At 54.5% G+C, this 25,067-nt stretch overlaps 1 protein-coding gene across 1 annotated transcript in view; it reads right to left on the bottom strand.

Moving 5' to 3' along the window:
• RASGRF1 (Ras protein specific guanine nucleotide releasing factor 1) overlaps window positions 1–25,067 on the bottom strand; it is a 101,748-nt gene that overhangs the window by 55,857 nt on the left and 20,824 nt on the right. Inside the window, exons 2-5 of the mRNA XM_075535770.1 lie at window positions 21,386–21,492; window positions 12,202–12,349; window positions 4,488–4,580; window positions 29–282 (exon numbers count right to left, since the gene is read on the bottom strand). Of these exons, the coding sequence (XP_075391885.1) occupies window positions 29–282; window positions 4,488–4,580; window positions 12,202–12,349; window positions 21,386–21,492 (602 nt within the window). The remainder of the gene's footprint in view (window positions 1–28; window positions 283–4,487; window positions 4,581–12,201; window positions 12,350–21,385; window positions 21,493–25,067) is intronic.

The following is a 25,067-nucleotide window of genomic DNA, read 5'->3' as shown; positions in this document are numbered from 1 at the left end:
CGGGGAGCTCACCTTGGGGCGGGCTCACCTGTTCAGGAAGATGCTGCTGACGTCGTCGTGGGTGATGGGGGGCTTCTTGGAGCTGGCGGCCATGCGCAGTGGGCGCAGGAAGTTGTTGACCAGGATGTGCAGCTGCTGCACGTACTCGGCCTCGGCCTCCAGCATGCTGAACACCACCTGGTTCCGCTTGCGCATGCTGTCGGCGTGTGGCGACCGGATGTAGTCCTGGATGATGGTCTTCCACTTGCGACGGCACAGCCAGCCCCGCAGGAAGCTCTGCACCTGGCGCCCCGACCAACAGAGAGAACCGCCCGTTACTCCGCTGGGAGCCCCAAGGGGTGCAATGTTGGGGCTACACAGGAGCCCCGAGGCGCCATGATTACGCGCTCCGTGGCTCCGGGGTTCGGCCGCCATAAGGGGCGTCGTGGTCGGGGCGCCCTTGAGTGGCTTTCCACTTACAGCGAACCTTACGGAGCAGGCGGAGCACCTTGTAGGTTCCTTCCTTTCTTTTGCAAACAGCTTTATTGGTGCGTAATCCACACAGCATACCATCCCATAGTTCAAACACATCAGGGGGCCTGGTATAATCACGACCACATCCATTTCAGACCACTTTCTTCTTCCTTGCACGTGCTGTTACTAGCCCCCTATCCCTTCCTCTGCCCCCCAACCTCCTTGGCCATGCCCCCAAGAAACCACTCATCCAGTCTCTATAGATTTACCTATCCTGATTTCATATAGAGAAAAAAACACCCAAACAGAAGGCTGACAACAGTAACCCTCAGGGGTCTCTAAGCTGTCATCTGCAGGGGAGCAGGTGACCAGGTCTTTCTGTGGTGAAACGGCTGGATGCGTTCAGAATGCCAACCTCTCCGCAGCGGAGCGCTTAACAGCTGCGCCACCAGGGACCCTTCCTGTCAGGACAACAGCCTGGCGAACCCTCTGGAGCTGTACTACCCTGTTACATAGGGCCCTATGAGTCGGGATCGACTGGAGGGCACCCAGCCACACCAGAGGGAAGTCCCAGCCACCTGCTCCTGAGAGGTCAGCCATGGAAGCCTGGTAGGGGGTGGTGATGAGTCCACACTGGCTGACCGCATCGGGCTTGTGTACATGTGTGTGCTTCCACAGCGGGGCATGCCAGGGAAAGAGCTCAGACCTGGACCAGGCCCTGTGCGGCTGCCCGCATGACGCCAGGTAGGTGGTTTGGCCCCTCTGACACGACTGTCCCATCTGTAAAGGGGGTTAACGTGATGGGGCAGCCTTGGCATCTCCCCTGAGAGCTTGCAGCATCTCAGACCTGGATTAGACCCTGCATTTTAACCAGAGCCCTCAGGCTGCATGAAAAGCACTTGCTGAAGTGGGGGCAGCGGGGCCCTTGCCTCCAGGAGAGAGGGCTTTGCCCATGGATCGAGGGTTGCCAGGCTGTGCTGGGCATGGCTCACACCTTCTCTGTCTAAAGCTCCCAGAGCCCACAAGTCTCCATGAAAGCTCGTCTGGAGAGAGGGTGATTATCAAATTGAACACAAAACGGCAAATTAATTAATCTCATGCTTGGGCCTGCTCAGCGGCTCTGAGTGCTGCCAGAGTTGGAGCTTCTCCCCCTGCCTCGGTGGGGGAAATGATGGGCACTTCGCTCCTTGTCAAGTGGCCTCATTTTGACAAGAACTTGGGAAAGGGCCCCGATTTCCAGCCACAGAGTCATTTAAGGTACGCCTGGCTTCCCGCCACCCCACTCCTGAACTATGTGCAAGCTTGGGGTCCACACAGGTAGGGGGTCCTGGACGGGAGTCAGGTGGGGGGTTGGGGCGAGGCCAGAACAAGGGCGGCGGATGGAGCTTGGGTGGGGGGACTGGAGTGGCGCTCCTCTGGGGATCACCTGCGGGGGGACCAGGTAGAGTAATCATCCAAGGGGTGCTGGCCACAAGCAGCAGAGACCCAGCTGGCCAGGGGTATTGGCCACGGAGAGGGGAGGCCTGATGGGAACCCCAACAGCCTCCTCCCAAGGTAGAGGGGCTTTCTCAGAGAGGGCTGGGCTTTCCCAGAGGCTCCCCAAACCAGCTGTGGTTCAGTCACCCCTGACTCATGGCAACCCCCTGTCGGCAGAGTAGGACTTCACTCCACAGGGTCTTTAATGGCTGGACTTTGAGAAGCAGAAAGCCAGGCCTTTCTTCCAAGTGTTTCTGGATCAGCTCCCCTCTCCAACCTTGCAGTCACGGCTGGGCGTGTGAGCCGTTTGTACCATCCCCGGGTTCTCAGAGGTGATCTCAGAGTGATGGGAGCTGGATTGTGGTTGGTCTTTAAAAAAAAAAAGTGCCCCAAGAAAGGTGACCAGATTTTAACATTGGCAAAAGCGGGACACCATTGATATGGCCACATGGCAGCCGAAAACCGTATACCTTAGCTTGTCGTGCATGCTTTCCAAAACTCAGGACGTTTTTAAAACGTCGCGGGATATGGGAAAAATTGTTAAAATATCCAGACTGTCCCGCCCAATTGGGTCGTCTTGTCACCTTAATCTGGGAAGCCCAACAATGCCTGAGCAAAGGGGGACCAGCCCCTTGGATGGGCTAGGAGGCAGTGGGGGTGGGGGGTGGGGCGGGGGTGGTGACCTGGGGCTTCTCCAAGAGGCTGTGTCACCCAGCGATTGAGCGCGTCAGTTCCGGAGCTGGATGACCAAGCTGGGAACGTGACTGTGCAAACTTATCAGTTGTGTGACCTTTGGCAAGTCCTTGCTGCTCCACCTCTCGGCTTCCCCGTATGGGAAGTGGAGACCAGCATAAGCCCCCCAAATATCGAATTCATCTCCACAAACACCTAGCAGAGTGCCTGGGCTGTGTTCACTCTTTAAGTTCTCCAGAGGAATCAGAAATCTAGATTTTTACATGAGATGTTTTGCTTTTAAAACACTGGCAACAACTCAGGATGCAGTGTAGCAACGATGAAACATACAACTGTCCTCTAGTTCCTAAATGCTTCCTTCCCCCGCCCCCCATCATTATCATGATCCCAATTCTGTCTTACAAATCTGGCTAGACCAGAGGATGTACAGTGGTACATATAGGAACTGGAAACACAGGGAATCCAGGACAGATGATCCCTTCAGGACCAGTGGTGTGAGTGGTGATACTGGGAGGGTGGAAGGAGGGTGGGGTAGAGAGGGGGAACTGATTACAAGGATCTACATATAACCTTCTCCCTGGGGGACAGACAACAGAAAAGTGGGTGAAGGGAGACGTCGGACAGTGTAAGATGTGACAAAATAATAATTTATAAATTATCAAGGGATCATGAGGGGGGGAGGGGAAAAATGAGGAGCTGATGCCAGGGGCTTATGTGGAGAACATATGTTTTGAGAATGATGAGGGCAATGAATGTACAAATGTGCTTTACACAATTGATGTATGTATAGATTGTGACAAGAGTTGTATGAGCCCCTAATAAAACAATGAAAAAAAACAAAACACTGGCAACAAATTGAAAAAGAAAGAAAAACATGCCCCCAACTGTGTGAGCTTAATCCCCTCAAACATACAGGCAGGCTGAAGTTGACACCTGGAATGCCACCTTTCAGCTTCGGCTCTGTGTGGCATGGTGGGGTGGGCACAGAGGACCCTCTGCTTTCCTGGGTCTTTAGGAGGGAGAATCAGGCTCCCCAGTTCCTGACTGGCAAGGTGCAGACCCAAACCATACCTTCCCCTGGTGGTCAGTCACCTAAAGGATGGTGCATGGTGTGGTCACTCTTTTGGTTACTTGGTGGGTTCTCCTGCTGCCTTTTAAGATGCCCGCCCCTGGACTCTGTATTGGGGCCAAATGGTGGGGTCAACCATGGGGTCCTGTGCTGAGGTCTGCTTAGGACCAAAAGGTGGGGTGAAATTGAAGAAAGATGGCCCTGGGGTCTTGGTGAGGCTGGATAGGGTGCAGTGAGGAGAGTTCTCAGCTGAGATCCTCAAGGCTCCATGGCTGAGAGAGGACTGGCAGGCAACCCGCAGGCATGACAGGGCAGGGAGGACCCGGTCCTGACCCTATCCCCTCCTTCATCTATTGGAGCCTTAGTTTTCTTACCTATAAAATGGGCCTGACTCGCCCTATCTAAAGGAATAACCAGAAGACATGACAAGGTGACTCAGGCCGTAGGTTCTGCCTCTGGACCTGAGGGTGTGTGGAACATAAGCCCTGGGCACAAAGTGGATCAGGATAGACCCCGGCGTATACCAGCAGGGCCCTGGAGGCAGTTCTACCAGCCCAGGAGATGGTCCAAAAATAAACTAACAAACGAACTAAACTCCCTGTCATCAAATCAATTCTAACTCCCAGAGGCTCTGCAGCAGCGGGTCAAATGGCCTCTGTGGGGTTCAGCAGCAGTAACTCTAGGGGAACAGAAAGACTCATCCCTCTCGCAGAGCGGCTGGTTTTGAACAGCCGATCTCGGTTAGGAACCCGCTACACCACCAGGGCTCCTGGGGGGGTGGGGGGATGGTACAGACCTTCTTGATCTTCTTGATGTCGCTGTCTTCGTCGTTGGGCGTGACCGTCTGGGTGGACTGGATGCGCTCATTGTCCTTGAGCAGGGAGGCGATCTGCAACGGAGACGCAGGTCAGCGGCCGAGAGTGGACTAGCAGGTAGCCCCCAGACATGACAGGGCAGGGGGGACCCTGCCTTTTCTTTCCCTAGTTCGCACATCTCAAGTGTTTGGACAGACACATCCCAGAGAAGGGCAACAGGAATCCTGGCTGCGGAGTGGGTGCGTGGGGGCTGCTCAGGGCAAGGCCAGCCTTGGAAACCACCAGCTGCTGCGTGGGAGACAGTCGAGGCTCTGTTGTCTTGTAGAGTTTCAGTCTCAGAAACCCACAGGGGCAGTTCGACCCTGTCTTCTGGGGTCACCTCCATGGCCGTCGTTGAGTGTGGAACAGTGGGGACCCCCCCTCTCTGGGTGGGTGTGCTTAGAGCTCTGGCTGCCCTGAGGGGTGGCTCTCTCACTCCCCCCTTTTATCCCCTCCCACACCACTTGTTCCTTTTCCTTTAAAAACAAAACCTGGCCTAGAACCTCAAGATGTAAATCTGATAAAAATACACGGTTGGGGGCACCCCCTGCTCCCAGGACTCCCTACTCGCTGGGCAGCCCAAAGCACTCCTGGAACGAGGCCCTTCCCAGTGCAGCCTAAAAGTCGCTGGCGAGGTGGCAGGTTTGGACTCACTGACTTTGGCCACATTAGCAAGAAAGACCAATCTCTCAGCGCCGGCTGTGGTTGGCGGAAGTTGAGGGCCAGCTCCAACTGGAGAATCCTTCCACGAGGTGGGCAGACCCAGTGGCCACAGGAATGGGCTCCAATATCCCACGTCTGAGAACTGGCCGAGGGCCAGGCCACACTGTGCTCTCAGGAGCTGGGGCTGCTCACAGGCAAGTGCCTGGTGCGGGTTGGCTAGGAGTTGGGCTGCTGACCCCCGAGTGGGCAGTTTGAAACCATCAGTTGCTCCTCAGAGAAAGACGAGGCTTTCTACTCCCATAAAGAGTTACAGTCTCCAAAACCCACAAAGGATGTTCTGCCCTGCCCCCTAGGGTCGCCGCGAGTCGGAATCAATTCGATGGCAGTGAGAACAAGAATCCCCATTTGCCTCATTTGGGGACGTGAGGAGTTGGTTGACCGTGAGAACAAGGGGTGGTGCCCATGGAAAGAGGCGCTGTGAAGATGCCCTGCAGCGGGGTGCTGGCCTTCTTCCAGCCACCTTCCTTCCACTCTGCAAGTCTTGTCTTTTGCTGAGCGCCCTTCACCAGGGCGCTTTGTGCAGCGCCCCTCCTGGGAAGTGCTGGAATTGCCTAGTTACTCTGCCATCTTGGCCTTGAGCCCTGTGCCACAGAGCCCTGCGCCTCGCCCGGTGCCTGGCACACAGCACAACACTTCCTAGATACATAAGTAAGTGAATTCAACCAGTCAGCCAGCCAGAACTGCAGCAGCCGCGAGAACCTCCACCGGGAGAGAAGCCACAGTCACGGCGCCCCACACATCTAAAGATAGCCACACAGGGGATCCCACAAACACCGCTGCCACCAAGCCGGCACCGTGGCCTCTTTAGAACACATGGCTTTGTCCCCTGAAGGCCACTTGCTGAACCGCAGGATGAATGGGCTCTCACAATTGAGCGCCCTGAGCACTTTGAAAGCAAAATGGAACCGTTACCCACTCTCCACTCCCCGTTTACTAAAATTACCCTTGCCTCTGCTGGAGGAGTGGCTGAAAATATCTCACGGAGAAATAGTCAGCGCTCCAGACAGGCTAGGCTTCTCCGCGCTCGTCTTTTGTCTCTCTCTCTCTCTCATACTCTGAAAACATTTGCACATGGAAATAAAGGCTGATTTTTTGGATTTGTATTCTGCAGGGCTAAGGGACACACACACACCACCACCACCACCACCACCACCACCACCACCACCACCACCACCCCCCTCCAGGATGCAGGAAGGCAACACGGCCACCATCAGCACCATCAGCTGGTGGCTGACTAGCACCTTCAGCTCCTCAGCTCGTGTGCCTCCGGGTTGGGATTTGCACATCCTTTCCTCTTTCAGAGGGTGATGTGTCTGTGGGGAGCGAGAGCCTGTATCTACAAGTGACGGCACCCTGCTCCAGGACATCCACTCGGCAGGGACCAGGGCAGCAAATAGATGCAATTAGGTCAGATGCTTTGCTCCCTGCCCAGGCAGCACCAGCAGCCTCTTGAGTTTTTCTGGATCGGCTGGCTAGGCAAAGCTTTGGTGAGTACTGGGCCTGGGGGCCCGCCAAGCCGAAGGCCATCCCTGCATGCCGCCAGCCCCAGGGTGGCTGTGGAAGCGCCAGCCCTGTTCCTTGGCAGGGATGTTAGGGGATGATTGGCTTTGGGCTTGCTTTGCTTGGTGACCATCCAGGCCTGGCTCGGTTGAAAGGTTAATGGAGGTGACCTTTGCTTTAGAACCCCATGCACCGGCTGCAGAACAGCAATGGCTGCCTGGCTCCATGGTGGGGTCAGGAAGTGGCATCGGGGTGGCCCCTGCCATTCAGGCGGGCGCTCCCCACATTGCCTGTCTGGGTCAAGTACTGGCGTGTCACACCCCCTTTGGGCACCGCCCATGGATGCTGGCCCCGCCCTCTCTGGAGAGTCTTTCTTCACTTTGGAATGGGTTGATTGAGGGCAGTAATGGATGATGGAAGGAATCCAGGCTCCCTCCGCCCCCCTCTGTTAGCAGCCCAGACTTTGCTCAGGATCTCTGCATTCCCTGTTTCTTAGGCAGCTGCCATGCTGCCACCCAACTCGGCTTGCTCCCCTCTAGTCTCCTCCAAGCCCAGGAGGCACATGCTTTTGTTTTGTTCTCTGCCGACCCCTCAGCATGTCCTGATGGTGTCTGTGTGCTGGGTCAAATAGCCCAGAGGTGGCTAAGTCATTTGGGGGACTTTTAGCCACACTCCCCTAAGAAGCCTAGCCCTTGGGGGACTTTTAGCCACATTCCCCTAAGAAGGAGGTCAGCCAGTCACATAGGTAATTGACAACCCGACCAACAAGGCTGCGCCCATTGACATGGCAAGGATGTCCCAGAAGAGGTTTTGAGGGATATGCAGGAGTTCAAATTATGGGCTGTGGGAGGGAAATGGAGTAGAGGGGATGTGTCAGGGTAGTGGGTGTGTGGGGTGGGGGGCTCGTAGAGACAGAGCAGGGGGTCAGGGCATGGGTGGTGGGCCTTGGTGAGGGAAGGTACTGGGTGAGCAGGGGTTAGACCTTCCTTCCCTACTTCTCCAGAGCAGTTCCGTTGTTTACTTATCGTATAGCTAGAGGTTCCACGGCCAAGTTTGTCTGCAAACACATTCCACGACTACGCTTTTATCCTGAACCCCGAGCTAGAGGCCTCTTCAGCTTCTTCCAGATTCGCCTGTCCAGGGACCTGAGTGCCTCCGTAAATTATCCCAACACTCACGAGAGGCCTACACGACCCTGCCAGGGGTGGGGTGTGTGGGGGGGGGGCGGTGACTCCTCTCTGCGCATTCATTTCCAATCACAGCCAGGAGAAAACTGGCTTTCCGAAAATGAAGTGGTCCCAGACTGAGTACCATTTCTTGGGAGGGAGGATTCTTCTCTGAGGTCGTTGTTTCCTTGGGTCTGGATGGTTCCTAGATTGAGGTTTGGGCTATGAAAGGCGAGAGTTGATGGAATGGTGTAGATGCGGGGGAAAAGAGACCAAGACTTTATCTTCTTTGTAAAATAGAATGACCGGGCCTGGGTGTGAGCCCCTGCGGTCCCCGTGGAGCAAGTCCGGGGTGGGGAAGGCGTAGATGGGGGGAGACAGGCTTGATGAGCCCTTGACCTGGGCAGTCTCCCAGAGACCCACACCGAGAAGGACCCAACCCTTGGCTTCATGCCGTCCTTCGCCACCTTGAAAGCCCAGAGGGCATTTCCATTCTGCGCTTGTCAGATGTCTCCCAGTAGGTTCCAGCTCACCGCGACCCCACCTGTGTCCAGCAGAAGGAAACCCCGCCTGTCCTGCGCCGGCCTCACAGCTGGTATGTTTGAGCCCGGGGTTCAGCCACGGGGTCGTCCATCTCGTCGAGGGTCTTCTCTTTTGCTGTCGCTGCCCCCTCCGCTTTCCCAGGCACGGTGTCCTTCTCCAGGGACTGGCCTTCCTGATGATATCTTCAAAGCCTGCGAGAGGAAGCCACGCTGTCCTCCTTCTCCGAGGAGCATTCTGACAGGACTTCTTCCAAGACAGATGGGCTCCTTCTTCTTCAGGAGGAGGCATATTGGATCTTCTTTGCCAACCACTATTCAGAGGCACCGCTTCGCTTTGCACTGGGTTCCACAGATTATGTAACTGGCCCTGAAGAGAGACGCAGACTGAGCGCTAGGCTGGTCGGTGCTACACGTCAGCTCTCTGAAAGAAAACGAACTGGCAGAGCTTGCCAATAGCCATGGTGTAAACACTCCTACTACGGCCCATTTCAGGCGACCAATGGTTTAACAACCAAACTCTTAGAAACGTAACCATCGGCTCCTGCAAGCTGGGAGGGGCTGGGCCCAGCACACCACCGGCCGCAGGCTGGGCGTCTCGGTAGAGGAAGAGATTACAAACAACAAAAAAGGCACAGGGGGATGTGCAGACAGGGGAGGCCAGCGGGCAGTCCTTGGATGTGACAGGGCGGCAGAGGGCCAGAGGTCCACTTCCTGCCTTCCACGTGGACACGTGGGTCTGACTGCCAGCCAATGCACTGCCCCCTGCCACCGTCAGTGTCTGATGCTGAGAGTTCAGTGGACCTTCTAGACTAAGACGGACTATGGAGAGAGACTTGGCAATGTACTTCTGCAAGCCAGCCAGTGCCCACTCTGTGGATCGTCCCCATCTGATCCCACTGTGTGCGGGGCTGTCCTGAGTCAGGGTGACTCGATGGCAGCCCGCAGCCCCAGAACAGCCTAAAAGACTTGCTGCAGGGACATGTCTTTGCAGTGTTTCCAAGCCGTCTGTCCGTCTGTGGTGGAATATGTCTCCACTGCATACAAACCTTTAGGGAGCCTGGTGGCATCGTGGTTGTGTGTTGGGCTGCTAACCCCAAGGTCAGCAGTTCGAAACAATCAGTCAGGTCCAAAGGAAAAAAGACGAAGCTTTCTGTAAAGAGTTATGGTCTCGGGAACTCATGGGCAGTTCTCTTCCGTTCCATGGGGTCTCTATGAGTCAGAATTGACTTGATGGCAGTGAGTTTAGTTTTTGGTTTGGTGCACAGAACTTTAGAGAAGTCTGTTACATAAAACAGCCTGAGTTGAGGGGCCTGGGAGGAGCCACAGGTGTTAGTTTTTAGGGCCTTTGCTGATATTCTGGTTCTCCTTGGATAAGGCAGGATCGTGTTCCTCAGATGACCTTGAAGTTGAGCACGGTCACGTGACTTGCACTGTCCAATGAGACTCGAGTAGAGGTGTCATTCACCAAGATCCTCTCCCCAGCTGGCCTGTGATGGAGAATTTCCTGATGGTGGAAGCCGCCCCTGTCCTGGATTCTGAGAGGGGTGGCGTGTGGTGAGGCAGGGTCCTTAGTAGAACCCCAGAGCAGTCATGCACACATCAGCGGGGGGTGTTTTAAGCCATGAAGCATTGAGGCGGGATCGAGTCCATGTTGACAGCCGTGGGATGAAGTGGAGTCCAGGCCGGGAAGAGGACAGCGGCCGTGGAAGTGACGTGATGGGCCAGGAGGGCAGGACCTGAGCGTGCGAGGTGGGCATCCTCAGGCATACATGGAATGGGGGACTGGAGACATTTTATTGGGTATCAGAAGGACATCATTGCTAAGATTATGAAGCTTTACTGGAGCAGACAGTCTTAGCTTTCTTCTACAGAGTGACTGGTGGGTTTCACTCACTGGCCTTTCAGTTGATAGCTCAGTGCCTAACTCACTCACTCACTCACTCACTCACTCACTCACTCACTCACTCACTCACTCACTCACTCACATACCTGCTTGCTGCTCCCCACACCACAGGGGGCTCTCGGGTTTTTTTATAATCACCTCTTCTCTGACCTACAACCTCCCTACCCCCCACCCAGACTCTTCAAGGCCACAGGGCACAAGAGCCTATCTGTGCTCTCTTTGGGCCACATTGCAGCACTGTGACAGCACCCTTCCCCCTGTGATGGGACCCTTGAGGCCACCGCAGGACCTGGTGGATTTGTGCACCCGTTCCCCCCAGCACTACTGTCTACCAGGGCCAGGTAGAGGGTGACCAGGCATGCTAGGAATTCCTGCCAGGTGAGAGGAGGCGGCAGACACACGGGGAGGTGGCTCTGAAGTGGCTTGTGAGTGTGGGCATGTCAGAGGACAGAGGGTGGAGGTGTCTGCAGGGGGAGCCATCTGACGTGGTAGGATTTCACTGGTGGGGACAAGTGGGGATGGGCAGGAGTTCCCAGCAGAAGCCTTCACCTGGGCAAAGACCTAGAGGTGGCTGTGCACAGTGACCCTAAGGAGCCAGGCATGGGTCACCAGAGAGGAGGGTGCTTGGGGGTCCTTGCTGTTGAGTGCATTTGGATGCACAGCACCACCACAGGACAGTCAGACCGCCTGGAAGGTTTTCAAGACTAAATTGTAACGAAAGCAGACTGCCACATCATTCTCCCAGGGAACGCTGGTTCGTTTAAACAGCCAGCCCTTTGGTTAGCAGCCGAGCACTGAGCTCCACACCACCAGGGTTCCCCAGGTCTGTGGCAGGTGGTCAGGTGTGCTAATTTAGTGAACGAAGGAAGGTATGCGTGCATATGGCCTTATCACAGAGTAAATAACCCGGACCTGGCACCGGACGCCTCTCCTCGCCCCTCTCAGGGGCTCAATGTGGCTGGAGGGGCCTGTGCTGGCCTACCCCTGGGGCTGGTCCCAGGATGGATTCCAGAACAAACCCAGAGGCTCAGAGAGCATGCAGGCCTGTGCTGGGCTTCCTGGGAGAAGAGTGTTGTGGGAAGACTAGCAAAGTGGCCACAGGCTTGGGTGACAATCCCAGGTCTGCCTTTTCTGGGCTGTGTGAGCCTGGGCAGGGCCTTGGAGAACCTCTGGCCTGGCTCCTCATGGACAAGGATCCTGAGTGAGCCTGCCAGGGTGGCAGGGAGGGCTGAATCATGAAACTTGTTGGGCAGGGGCCTGATGCCGTGCCTGAGGCAGGACACCGAATCTAAAGGCCCAAGAGGATGTCACTCTGTCACTGTACGGATCAGGGCTTTGTTGCTGATGGACAACCTGGCTTTGGGTCTTGTGACATGTACCAGGCAGGGTTGGCAGGGTCCCATGCCCAGAAGGGCCCCCTAACTTGGGGCTTAACGCTCTGAGACCTCCACCTGAAATTCTCCATCACTTTACTTTGTAAGTGAAGTCTGATGGGGATGCTGGAGCCTGCCCGAGGTCTTGGAGCCTTATCACCTGCATGTCCACCCCCTCAGCTCCTCCCCATGACCATGCTAGTTCTCCTCCGGGCCAGCAGGAGGAAGCCTGTGCTCCATGGCTGGCCTCTGCCTGGGCGCTGGGTTAGGTGTGTCCCATGGTGAGGGGGTGACTCACAGGAGGGGGTGTCTTTCATCCATTCCCCATTGCAATCTCTTGGTGGTCGACTGTCCATCTTGGATTGGAGCTGCCTCCCCGCCCCTGCCCAGCCTGACCCAGCAGGTTATGGGCCCCTACAGCCAGGTCCCCCCACCCACACCGAGGTCACCTCCGCCTTCAGCCGCTCGATCTCGATCTCCCCGTCCTCGATCTGCTGCCGCAGCTGCTTGGCCACCGTTTTCTCTGTCTCCACAATCTGCAGCAGGTGCAGGTACTTCTGCATCAGCCCTTCGTGCTCCGTGGCCAGGGTTCGGTAGCTGCAGATAGACAGACAAACAGGTAGGACACGGCCTCCCCCACCTGCCTGCACTTAGCAGAAAAGCCCTGATTTCCAGACTAGGCCCTCAGGGCCCCATCTGGCTGCTGAGGTGAGGGGGCTGCTGGATCCTGCTGTGGTCCTTTCCCAAGCCTCTGCCACCCACCTGGACCTCTGGTTGCTCTAGTGTGGCCCGTCCCTGCCCCCAGTCTCCCCCCCTTACCCCTGTGGGTCTTGGTACAGTTAGGCTTTGGACCTGAAACACGCCTCCTCCCTCTGTCTTTTCCTGGGCTGCGCCCACCTCTTTCCAGGCTAACTCTGGGGTCCTGTTGAAATGCTATGTCTAAACCTTCCCTGCTACCACCCCTCCACCCAACTGCATGTCCTCTCAGCACCTGGGATCCACGTGGGGTTGGGGGGAGAGCTGGTGCCCAGTTACGAGGGCAGGGCCATGCTCCTGAGCACAGCGCCCGGCACCAGGAGGTGCTCAGTGTGGATGGCTGTGGCAAGTCCTTTGGGAGACGCGGGAGCTAGGGACTGCCTGAGGGTGCATCTGCAGAAGCTGCACAGCAGACCGGAATGCCATAGGTTAGCGTGGTGGGGTTGAAGGCAGGGTCAGCAGCAAGGACTTGTTATCAGGGCGGGCTTCTTGGAGGAGGCGGCCCTTGAATTGGAAAACAGGCCGTCTGACTGCAAAACCTATGCTTGAGACACACAGGCTCAGGTGGAAAGCTTGTGTTGGGGGTACTTGGTGGTGAGGCTGGGTAGTTAACGTGGGTCTAGGCCAGGGAGAGCCCCATGGGATGGGCACAAGGGGGAGTGGTCATCCCAGGATTTGTATGAGTGGCCATGACTCCCTCTTGCTGTAGGCCAGGGGACCTGGAAGATTACCAAAGCCACAGTAGTTACATGACTTGTTCAAGGTCACTCAGACCCCCGTATCCCAGGCCTGGGCCTCTCCCTGACACTCCCCCCACCTGTACCCCTTTCCTCACAACCAGCATGGCGATTTGAAGGTGTCGTTTTGGGCTGAAAGGCCCTCCCAACCTCAGGGTCCGTAGAAGTTCTGAGAAAGAGACCCCAGCTTCCCAGAAGGAGGTGCCCAGCTGGACACTTCAGGCACTGACTTGGGGGCAGAGTTTAAAGCAGTGGCTCTCGACCCTTTTGGGGGGTCGAACGGCCCTTTCACAGGGGTCGCCTAATACATCCTGCATATCAGATACTTATAGGATGGATCATAACAGTAGCAAAATGACAGTTATGAAGCAGCAACGAAATTAATGTTATGGTTGGGGTCACCACCACATGAGGAACTGTATGAAAGGGCCCTGGCATTAGGCAGCTTGAGAACCGCTGGTTTAAAGGCTTCTGCTCCTCTACTGGGCCCATCTGTGTTTGCTTTTTGCTTGCTTGCTCCCACCCTCCACCCCACCACTTGTCGTCTCCCTCCTGCCAGCAGAACCTCTGTCAGCCACCTTTGCGTCTCTTCTCAGTCCCTAGCAGTGGGGCGCTCAGGCGTCCCTGTTAGCACCCCAAACCTCTACCACAACTCCAACGCCACACCTCAACCCCTTCCTCTGCAATCTCAGGCCTTCAGAGCCCGTAGTATGAGCTACAGGAACTGCAGTTCCTCTCCCCCAGAGGCCCGACCCCTCCTCAGGAGTCTGTCCCTGCGGCGCTGTCTGTCTCCTCTGTGTTAGTGGCCACTCCTGCTGCTCTAAGGAGCCCAGGTGGTGCAGCAGGTGAAGTGCTGGGCTGCTACCAAGGAGGCAGTCTACGCATGTCAGAAGTCTCTCAAGGCCACCGAGCCCATGCTGGCTCATAGTGAGCCTCTAGGGCAGGGTAGATCTGCCCACTGAGTTGCCGAGACGGTAACTCTTAAACGGTGGCAGAAAGCCTTGTCTTTCTCCATGAGACCGGCTGGTGGTTTCAAACTGTTGACCTTGGAGTTGGTAGCCCAACGCATGACCACTAGGCCACAAAGGCTTCTGCCAAGATGGCAGCCTCAGAAAGGCTATGGGGCAGCTCTACTCTGCTTTAGGGGCGCCCTGAGTCAGACAGACTGGAGGGCAGTGGCTTTGGTTTTAAGTTTCTGCGGTTTAAATGGTTCCTCTCATAGGTTAAAATCAAGCTCTCCCTCCTCCATAACTCCTCCTCCCCGGTCCTCCTCCCTCCCCAGCTCTCCGTCCTCCCCGGTCCTCCTCCCTCCCCAGCTCTCCGTCCTCCCCAGTCTTCCTTCTCTCCTCTCAGAAACTCAACGGGGCAGATCTACCCAGCCCTAGAGGATCACTCCTTTCTCTCCTTCGATGGGAAGTTTGTTGACATAAGAGCCTCCAACCATTGTTCTATCCTCTCAACCCACCTTTCCCTCTTCATCCCTCAAGAACCTTTCCCCCAGTCAGGCACTGCCCGCTGGCCTCCACCTTCAAGATAAGGAACAGGCGGTAAGAGAATTCTACTGTGATTTTAACGCGTTTTGATTTCATACCGAGTCCTATGTTTCTCTTACTAAAATGAACTTTAACCAGAACAACAGGCTTTGAAAAGTTGTTGTTTTAACTTCTCAAGAGACTGAATCGCACAGGAGAGTGCTCGGGAGCCCACCACACCTCTCCTAGCTTTCTCTCGCCTCCTTCTGTTTCTGCAAATGGCATATTGCACTGCAGGCATCGGAGTCAGAGCGGCTCAGCTGGGCTTGGTCCCCTTTCAGCTCTCTCCCTCTCTCTCTTCTTTCTGTGCCTCCTTCCTCCTCTCCCTCACCTCTCGCTCCCTCTCTCCCTCTCTTCCATCCCATAATGGGGGAGGGCACTGCATGTGTAGACCCCCAGAGCCTAGAAGGGAACTCAAAACACAAACGACCAGCCTCCTCGGGTTATAAAGGAAAAAACCGAGGCCCAGAGAGGAGAAATCCTTTGCTCCCAAACAAGGATCAATCCACATCAAAACTGGAGCTGGAATCCGGCTCCGCCCCCTGACCATATTTTTCGTTACGCATCTCCCCCCATTGGCCATCTAGCTTGGCATCCGATTGCCCTCACTGACAAGCAGACCCTGAACCACACCCTGCACGGGGTTTCATACATGGCTATCGGCAGCCCAGGGAGGCCTCCCAGAACACCGGACTAGTAAAGACACGGTGCCTCTCTGGGCTGGAGTATTAATATACTCGGCAGGGTTTGTTTCCGTGTATACAGTGTATCGCTAGACCTGTATAAATAAAGACTAAATTAGCACAGTGCAAAAATACCCAGTGCTCAATATGGCTGTGGAAGAGAGCCAGCCTCTCCTCTCCCCGGAGGCCTGCACATGCGCGTGTGCACACACGATGCATTAGGTTTGAGGTTAAATAAAGTTCTTGGCATCAAGAAAGCGCAATTTATAGTTTCCTCTGTAATTATAGAGCCAGCTTCCCAAGGAAGCGTCTGATGGCTGATGTTGGCAACTGTTTGAGGGAAGGTGATGTAGTGACTCGGTTTCCCTCACCGGTGGCCATCTTTCTGGCCCGCCAGGCCCCTCAGAGCCCAAGCATAGCAAGGAAGAGAAGCAAACACTTTCTCTCACCTGGCTCCTCAAAGGACAGCAGGGCTCAGAGTCTGGGCTCAAAAGTAGGTGGTATGGATGCACATCGCCATGCCCCCTTTGGGTGAGCAGGCTTCAAGTCTGAGTTGACTTTGACACAGGGGGGTGCGGTGGTCAGGGGGCCCAATTTTATTCAGACCCCCACACCCTGTGTAACACGGGGTCTCCCTGGGGCTAAAGGAACTGAGTTGTCCCTGGCAGCAAATGGCCCCCGGTGTGTTGGAGCCTTACAGCCACGAGTGTGGGGTGAATGATCTGGGCGGTAGCCACGCCCTCGATATGAAACCTTTTCTGTTAGACTCCCAGCCGGCATTGGCTGAACTGATTGCTAGCTTATTAGCTCAATAGAGGCAGGGTTCAATTTAGTGATTCACTTAGATGAAACATCATTCTCCTTTTATGGTAGGCATTATTCTGAGGTGACCATTACAACTTCCTGTTTCCAAATGCTGCTCCCCCTGCATGCCCTGTAAAGACTCTGGGACTATGGTATGGCTTTGCTCCCTCGCTAGGGGATGCCACCTGGCACAGGTGAAAGGCAGGTTGGGAGAGGAGTTGGTGGGCCTGGTGCACTGTTGAATATAAGGTTGGGGACTTGGTGGTGGGTCTGGTCTGCTGGAACTCTGGATACAGTGGGGTTTGCTCCATCATGAGGGCATGCTACATGACACAGGTAAATGGGAGAGTAGTTGGTGGGCCTGGTGCACAGTTGAATTATGGTTGGGAGATTAGACAGTCAACCTCACGCACAGTTGAATGTAAGGCTGGAATATTGGTCAGTGGGCCTGGTCTGCTGGGACTATGGACACAATAGGTTTTGCTCCCTCATTAGGTGGCACAGTTAAGTTTAAATGTGGGGAATTAGTTGGTGGGCCTCATCCACTGGGACTGGGCTTTGTTCTCTCAATATGCCAGACTGAGTGGCACAACAACTGTAATGATGGTAGACGAGTGGGTGGGTCTGATGTACTAGGACTCTGCATACAATGGGCTTTGGCCTCTCATGAGGGTGTACTGAGTGGCACTGGTGAAAGTAATGTTGGAAGATTAGGCTGTAGACCTGGTCTACTGGGACCATGGATAGAATGGGCGTTATTCCCTCCAGAGCCCATACTTCGTGGCACAGGTGAGTGTAATGTTGGGAATTCAGGGTGTAGACCTGGTCTACTGGGAGTGTGGAGACACAATGGGCTTTGCTCCCACTTGGCATGGCACTTGGCATACTTGAATAATAGGTTGGGAGATTTGTTGTTGAACATGGTGCACAGTTGAATGTAATGGTGGGCCTGGTCGACTACAACTATGGGTACAAGGGGGTGCTCCCTCCTTAGGGCCTGCCACTTGGCACAGGTGAATTTACTGCTGGCAGAGTAGTTTGGAGACCTGGTTATTGGGAATATGGATACAATGGAGTTTGCTACCTCATTAGGGCATGTCTGTGGCACAGGTGAATGTAAGGTTGATAGGTTAGTTGGTAGGCCTGGTCTACTGAAATTATGGGTATAGTTGGCATGCTCCCTCAGTCTGGCATGCTACTTGGCCTAGGTGAATGGAAGCATGGGACATTAGTTTGTGGCTGGATCTAGTAGAATTTTGGCTACAATGGGCTTAGCTCCCTCAATAGGCAATACTGAGTGGCACAGGTGAATGTAATGTTGGGAGATTATTCCATGGCCTGATGTACTGGGACTATGGATACAATTAGTTTTGCTTGCATATAAAGCCATGCCATGTGGCCCAGGTAAATTCAATGTCAACACTTAAGTCCTAGACCTGGTCAACCTGCACTGTGGAGACAATAGGCTCGCTCCAACATTAGGGTATACCACATCGCAAAATTGAATGTAAGATTGGGAGATCAGTTGGTGAACTTGATGCATGGTTGCATGGTGTTGGGCGTGTACTGGGTGGGCCTGGTGAGCAGTGGAATGCCATGCTATGACAGTGGTTGGTGGGCCTGATGCACAGATGGATGTATTGTTGGGAAATTAATCAGTGGGCCCGATCAACCATGGAAGGTCGCTCAGTTGGTGAGCCTGAGCTCCTGGGGCTATGTACACAATGGGGTTTGGTCCCTCCTTAGGGCACGCTGCAAGGCACAGGTGAATGGCATATTTGGATATTCGTTGGTGGGCCTGATGCACAGCTGAATGTAAGGTTGGGAGATTAGTTGGTGGCCTGATGTCCTGGAACTAGGGATACGATGGGCTTTGCTCCTTTATTAGGGTTTCCGCGTGTCACAGGTGAATGTAAGATTGGGAGATAAGGAGGTGGGCCTGATGCGCAGGTGAATGTAAAGTGGGAAGATTAGTTGGTGGGCCTTATCTACCGCATAAGCCTTTGAAAACAGTGTTCTACTTGCAAGAATGTGATCAGTTATATAAACATACCCTCCCCTTGGTGGGTTAGTGCCCTGTTCACCCTGCTATCCAAGTCTTTCCCCCCCCCCTTTCTTTCACCCTCCCCCCTCCTTTTTAGTTGGCTACCATATGTATCCCTGGATTTGGCTTGGCCCTTGCCATACTACCTGGACCTCATCCCAGGAATGTTTGTATACAGAAGCTTTTTCCCTATGCCCCTTTCACATTTTTAAAGTTTACCTCACAATGATCTGCATATAACCTGGGAGATGGACAATAGGAAAGTGGGTGAACGGAGACATTGGACAGTATAAGACATGGAAAATAACAATACTTTCTAAATTATCAAGGGTTCATGAGGAAGGGAGGGTGGGGGAGGGAGGGGAAAAAACAAGGAGCTGTACCAAGGGCTCAAGTAGAAAGACAATGTTTTGAAAATGATGATGACAACAAATGTACAAAGGTGCTTGACACAATGGATGTATATATGGATATTGAAAAGAGTTGTATGAGTCCCCAATAAAATGATTTATTAAAAAGAAAGAATGTAGTACTTCTGGCAGGAGAAGGAATTGGCATGATGTTGCTGACTTGAAGATACTAAACTCACCAACAACCACCATCACCACAACAAAACAAAAAAATGCCACCTCACTGCCAATTAGCAACTGCATGGGGCAGGGTAGAACTTGCCCTGTGGGTTTCTGAGACTGTAACTCTTTATGGTGTTATTAAGCCTGCTCTTTTGCCCCCAGAGCGCTGTAGGTTTCAAACTGCTGACCTTCTGGTAAGCAGCCCAAGGGGTAAGTAACCACGATGCAATCAGGGCTCCCTTGACTTGAAGACAGAGGCCGTGCGGCTAAGGGTGTGGGCCACCGTAGAAACTGAGAGATACCCTGAGCTGTCAGCTGACGAGGAAATGGAATGTCAGCCCTAAGATCACAGGAAGTGAATCCCACCAACAGTCAGAGTAAGCATGGAAGCGGAGAATTCCCCAGCCTGCAGCTGAGAGGCCAGCCCAGCGGGCACCTTGATTACAGCCTTCTGATATCCTTGAGGGAGAGCCCGACCATGCCCGTGTCTGTCTCAGACTTAGGAGCTAACGAGCGCGTGGTGGTTTATGCTGCTCTATTTGTGGGCATTTGTGAAGCAGCAGTGTAGATGCGGGGTCTTCTAGAAGCTCATGGAAAAATGGAGCTAAAAGGCAACTCAAAAATTTCCAGGACCTTTTTGAAGCCTCCTTGTAGACATACACACATGCAAATATATATATATATCTGGCCAGGTTACTCCTCTGGTACAAAGACCCCCGACAGCCCCCACTGGTTTGTCCAACATTTCTGGCAGGTAAGCAAGACCAGCTACGGGTCTAACCTAACCTACTGTCAAGCTCATCTACCTGTAGGCACCCAGACGGTGTCTCATTGTTATCCTTAGAATTCGCTTTCCTGTGTCTCTGCTCCGGGCACCTTTTGGAGGGGAAGTAGGGAGAGGATCTGAAACGCTGTTATCTATATCCCTTAAATCTGCCCCTGATGCCCCACACTCAGGTTAAATGCCATCCCATTCCCAGCTTCCCTGATTCCCCCAGGATGGAAGGGACCCTGCTCTCTCCATCTACCCATGGTGCTTTGCACTCAATACAGCTTTTATGCACCAAGGTTATTTGCACCCGTGTCTCTTGGTTGAGCTGGGATCTCCCTGGGGTGGGGTGGTCTGTTACATCCATCTCTGTCTGCTCAGAACAGAGCCTGACTCTACTGATTCACATGTGAGAATCTGGTCACTATAGTTATACCGGACATTTACTGATGCCAGGTATGGGAATGGTCTTACCTCAGGACCCAGCCCAATTGGACTAATCCCAAACTGAAGGGAGGGCCCTGGGCTTGATCGGTTCATTGCTTGATTGGCTAATCTATCTATCCACCTACCTGCACAATGATGGATGCCATATCCACTCATCATCCTTCATTGATCTATCTATCATCTACCCATCCATCTATCTACCCATCCATCCATCCACCCATCCATCCATCCATCCACCCACCCACCCACCCACCCATCCATCTGTCCATCCGTCCATCCATCCATTCGTCTGTTATCCACACCTACTTGGAACCCTCATCCGCTCTCCATTCACCCATCCACTCATCATCTGCCTAGAAACCAATATCCATCGTTCATCCACTTACTCCCCAGGACATTCTTTCAACTCACATTTGCTGAGCACTTTGTCCAGGTCTTTATCAGACTCTTGGGGTATAAAGAATCACACCTGGCCCCTCCTGAAAAAGCTCACACTCTCACGGGGAGGCAGACACAGAAACACAGCATTACTGGGCAAGGTTTCAAGGCTCAGCAGTGAGTCTCAGCCCTTGCGTCCCCTGACAATACTCAGCTCTGCAGCTGAGCCCTAGCCCACAAGTCCAATTTCCCCAGAATCCCTAAAGGTCTCCATCTAGCCTGGTGGCCCACAATCTCTAGTAGGTATAGCCTGTTGCCTTTCTCCCCATCCGGTCTCCCCTAAAGAGAAGTGTGGACTGCCGGGATGTGGGAAGAACATATCTAGACTCTTTGAACATCAAAGCGCTGAAAATTCCAGTCATAATGTTATGAAACTCCAGTTATAACTTTGTTATGAAATTCCAGCTTCATAATGTTCAAACCTTTCATTAACTCGCCCCTAATGTGATGGCTGGGATTGCCTCTCCTTGCTGGGAGTGATGATGTTTCCGCCCCCTGGCTTAGACTGTGGTGGCTATAAAACCCTTTAGTCAAAACAAGCCTCACTCACTCCCTAGTATCACTGGACACTAGCAGAGATAGGTTTGGGAGGCCACAGCAGGACTTCAGAGGCCTCTCACCAATGCGGCAGCCTGGGGGGTGGGGGGTCAGCCCCAGAGCTGAGGGCTTAAGGGATGTAGAAGTGGGTACTGTCGAGAGCTCCTCCTTATGGCATCTTGCCTCTGATTCTCTCCTGCTCTTTCTGGCCCTTGCCGTCCTGGGGCTTGGCTTTGCTCCAGAACGGGGCTCCTTGGACTTGGTCTCTTCTGCCTGGCTGGTGGGATCTTCCCCTCGTGGTGGGGTGGTCTTACCTGGCATGAGCGATGGCCACCACCCACTCATCACAGTCCTTTGCATCCTCTGTCCGCAGCTCCAGTGCTTTCTGGTTCTCATGGCTGAAGTTCACCGTGAAATAATGCTGTACCAGAGAGAGAGAGAGAGAGAGAGAGAGAGAGAGAGAGAGAGAGAGAGAGAGAGAGAGAGAGAGAGAGAGAGAGATATTCCATCAGCAGGGTGTCCGCACAGCTGGCACCGCCTCCCGCCAGCAATCCGGCTGCTTTGCACATCGCCCGAGGCCCCGTCAGCCGGGCTCAGACTCATCATGTGTGATTGTCAGGATACCGCTCTGCTTAGCTCTTGATTAACACAGGCTTTGTGTGATGTAACGGAACCTATGCTTAAGGTGCGCTACGACGGAAACACAACACACAGAGCCCCATTCACCAACAAATCACACACACACGCACACACACAGCCAGTTTTAAACCATCAGGTATGCTGAGAGGAGGCCAGAACGCGCATCCAGAAAGCTCGCCCACTGGGGATTGGGTGCTGCTCCACAAAATCACACTCCCTGGGCCTGGGGGTGGAGCAGTGGATACTGACACAGCCCAGGAGAGCCCACGGGGACACCTCCCACCTCCGTGCTGGGGCTGGGGGGACCCAAAGCCTGGTGGAGGGTGGTGACTGCCCCAGCCCCAGCTCGCAGGGAAGCGGAAGAGCCGGGCATCAGACACTCAGGTAACAGTACTCTAGGCGCATGGTCACACAAAGCTCTTGGGGCAGCGCTTGGCACCGGAGAAGCACGAAGTCAGGGTTGGCTGTAAGGGTGAGTCTAGTGCTATCACTGTGGCAACGGAAGTAAGGAATTAGGTTGGCCATGTCGGGGCCACAGAGAAGCCAGGGACTTGGCCCTGGGGAAGTCGGGGAGGGCTTCTGGAGGGCGAGCATTGGTCCTGGGTTTGACTGTAGTTGGATGGAAGCGCATGTGTGCGTACGCGGTGCAGAAGGAATAAAGGCGCAGGCTGGTGGCAGGTGGGCAGCATGGGGTGAGGCTGGTGTGGGCACTGGGTGGCCGGCTGGGCCGGGAAGTGAATGGAAGGGCAGCTTCCAGGTCTCTGGCTTGAGCACCTGGGTGGGGAGTGCCATAGCTGAGGGTGGCAGGAGAAGGGGTGGCTTCCAGGGGGCCTCCAGACTAAGAGTGTTGGAAAACCACGTCGGTGAGCACTTCCAGTAACCTTGGCTCCTGACCCTCAGGTTGCAGAAAGGGACCCTGAAAGTGGCATCCCTTAGTGAGTGGGCATGCCCTGAGGGCTCCTGGGTTTGGCCTTGGGATGCAGGAAGAGGCACGCAGAGGTGGGGCCAGAGTGGGCCCTCAGCCTGCACACTCAGAAGGTGCCCTTGTGGGCCAGCCGTGGGACAGGGCACTGAGCTAGAGAGGGCGCTGTCTGTCCTCTGTCCCTCAGAGCCCAGTCTCAGGGGGCAGCAGCATGACATTTGGGGTGTGAATTTTTTAGTTTCTGCTGACATTTATTGTATTTCTATTAATTGTCAGTCTCAGTGGCAGCCTATATGTGTGTGTGTGTGTGTGTGTGTGTGTGTGTGTCTCAGAGTCAATGCCTCTCCTGTTTCCTAGGAAACGATAGCTGGGGCTGTAGAATGAAATGTCAGCTTGTCAGCTGCAGCCTCAAATAACTGAATTCAGGAGCCTCCAGGCCCCCCTCCTGCCCCCCAGTGGGGAGGATGCGGGTCAAGAGCAGAGCTACAGGTGGCTGCTGGCTGCCTTGCGCTCTTCTCTGCCTCTCAAAGGCGGTGATACCCCTTTATGCCCGAGTTAACCAAGTGGAGTAGATGCCGTCTCCTGACGCTCAGAAAAGCGGGACCACTTGCCCAAGGTCAGAAGAACAGGCCTTCACTGAGTGCCTACTCCACACGCCAGCCCCACCTTGGCAAGGTTTGCACCTCCAGGAGCCGGAGACTCACCATCCTAACGCAGAACGAGGCACTCCCTAGTCCACACAGGCCTTCTCTGGGGTTTGTGGGGGTGATGCCTCCGCCCGGTCCCCCAGTCCCAAGAACCGCATGTCAGAGTTGCAGGTGCTGTTCGTGGTACTGGACTCAGTTCCCAGGGCAAGTGTGTTCTCCTACTGGTGGAGGGCAGGGTGCTCTGAGACCCCTCGCTGGGCTGTAGGGAGTGGTGGGCTTGGCTTCTTCCCAAGTGGCCTTGCTTGCTGGACAAGCAAATGGTTATTAGCCATGAGTGTGTACTTCCAATCCCCCTGTGGCCTTAGCCCCCTGGGGAGGCATGCAGGGCAGTCCCCAGGCCCAAACCAGTCACCAAAGACCCTGACTTCTGGCAGGTGGGAACTCTGTTCTCTGCTCCTCCAACCAGTATCCTGGCTCCCAAGGTTGCAGGGAGCTTGGAGCAGGCCAACTGAGGTTCCCCTGGCTCCTCCCCGTCACCTGCTTCCTCCACTGGGCCTGGGCTGGCTTCCCCTCCATTCCCCTCCATTCCCAGGGTTCTAGGTTAGGCCTAGGACCTTTCTCCTGGGCCATGTCACTGCCTACCAACAAGCAATCGACCGCTGTTCTTTGGGGGCCCTGAGGGACCAATGGCTGGAAGCAGAGGTGAAGTGTAGGGTGAAGGGCAGTCCTGACCCTGTAGTGTCAATGCCGACTCATAGCGACCCTTTGGGACAAGGTAGTTTCTGAGATGGTAACTCTTTACAGGAGTAGAAAGCCCTGTCCTGAGGAGTGGCTGGTGGTTTCGAACTGCGGACCTTGCAGATGGCAACTCAATGCGTTTAACCGCTATGCTACTAGGGCTCCTGAGAAGTTCTCCACAAGCATCTCTTAGTAGCCAGGCTGCAGACTCTGGGCTGGGAGGTGGGGGATGATCAGAACGTTTTGGGGACCAGGGCTAAAGTTCTGCTCTCCTGATGGCTTGGGGGTGCCTGAGCCAGAGGCCATCTGGTGGACTTCCAATGGCAACCCCAGGAGCGGCAGAGCTGGAACTGTGCTCCATCTTTTCAGTGGCTGAGTTTCTGGAAGTAGATCCACCAGGGCTTTCTTCCAAGGCACCTTTGGGCGAGCTTGAACTGCCAACCTTTCGGTTAGCAGCTGAGTGTGTTAATTACTAACACCACACAGGGACTGCCCTAAGATGGAAGGGAGAGGAAAATGTGAGGACCTACTACACTCCTGGCATGGCACCAGGCTCTTAGCATTCGCGACCTCACTGGGGATAGTACATTATCCCATATCATGGAAGTAGTGGAGGCAAGACAGTGGCTTGCTCAGAGCCTCCCAGCCAAGGAATGGAATAAGTAAAGCCAGAACTGGCTGCTCTCAGCCCGGTAGGGCTGTCACTGCCTCAGGGGCCCGAGCCAGAATGTAAGTGCCTCAAATGGCTCAAGAGCAGTTTGTGACACCCCCAACCCCCGACTCCCCACCCCATCATTGTAAGCCTTCTCCTGATGTCTGGTTCAGACAACCACAGAGCCCTGATCAGCTAGTGGAGAGCATTCTCAAAGAGAAAGTAAACTAGTACCCAGCCCTTCTGAGTTCTCACAGATCCCGACTGCAGGCAGCCACACGATTGAAACACTGCTGCTGGTGGGACCAGGCACCACCAGACACGAGGGGAAGGAGACACAGACGAGATACAGATGGAGACGGGGGTGGGGGAGGAGAGAGAGATGGAGATCGAGGAGA

The sequence above is a fragment of the Tenrec ecaudatus genome, chromosome 17, assembly GCF_050624435.1.
Source record: "Tenrec ecaudatus isolate mTenEca1 chromosome 17, mTenEca1.hap1, whole genome shotgun sequence".
NCBI lineage: Eukaryota > Metazoa > Chordata > Mammalia > Afrosoricida > Tenrecidae > Tenrec > Tenrec ecaudatus.
The sequence above is the reverse complement of the archived record's forward strand: the minus strand, read 5'-3'. Positions and strand labels throughout refer to the sequence as shown.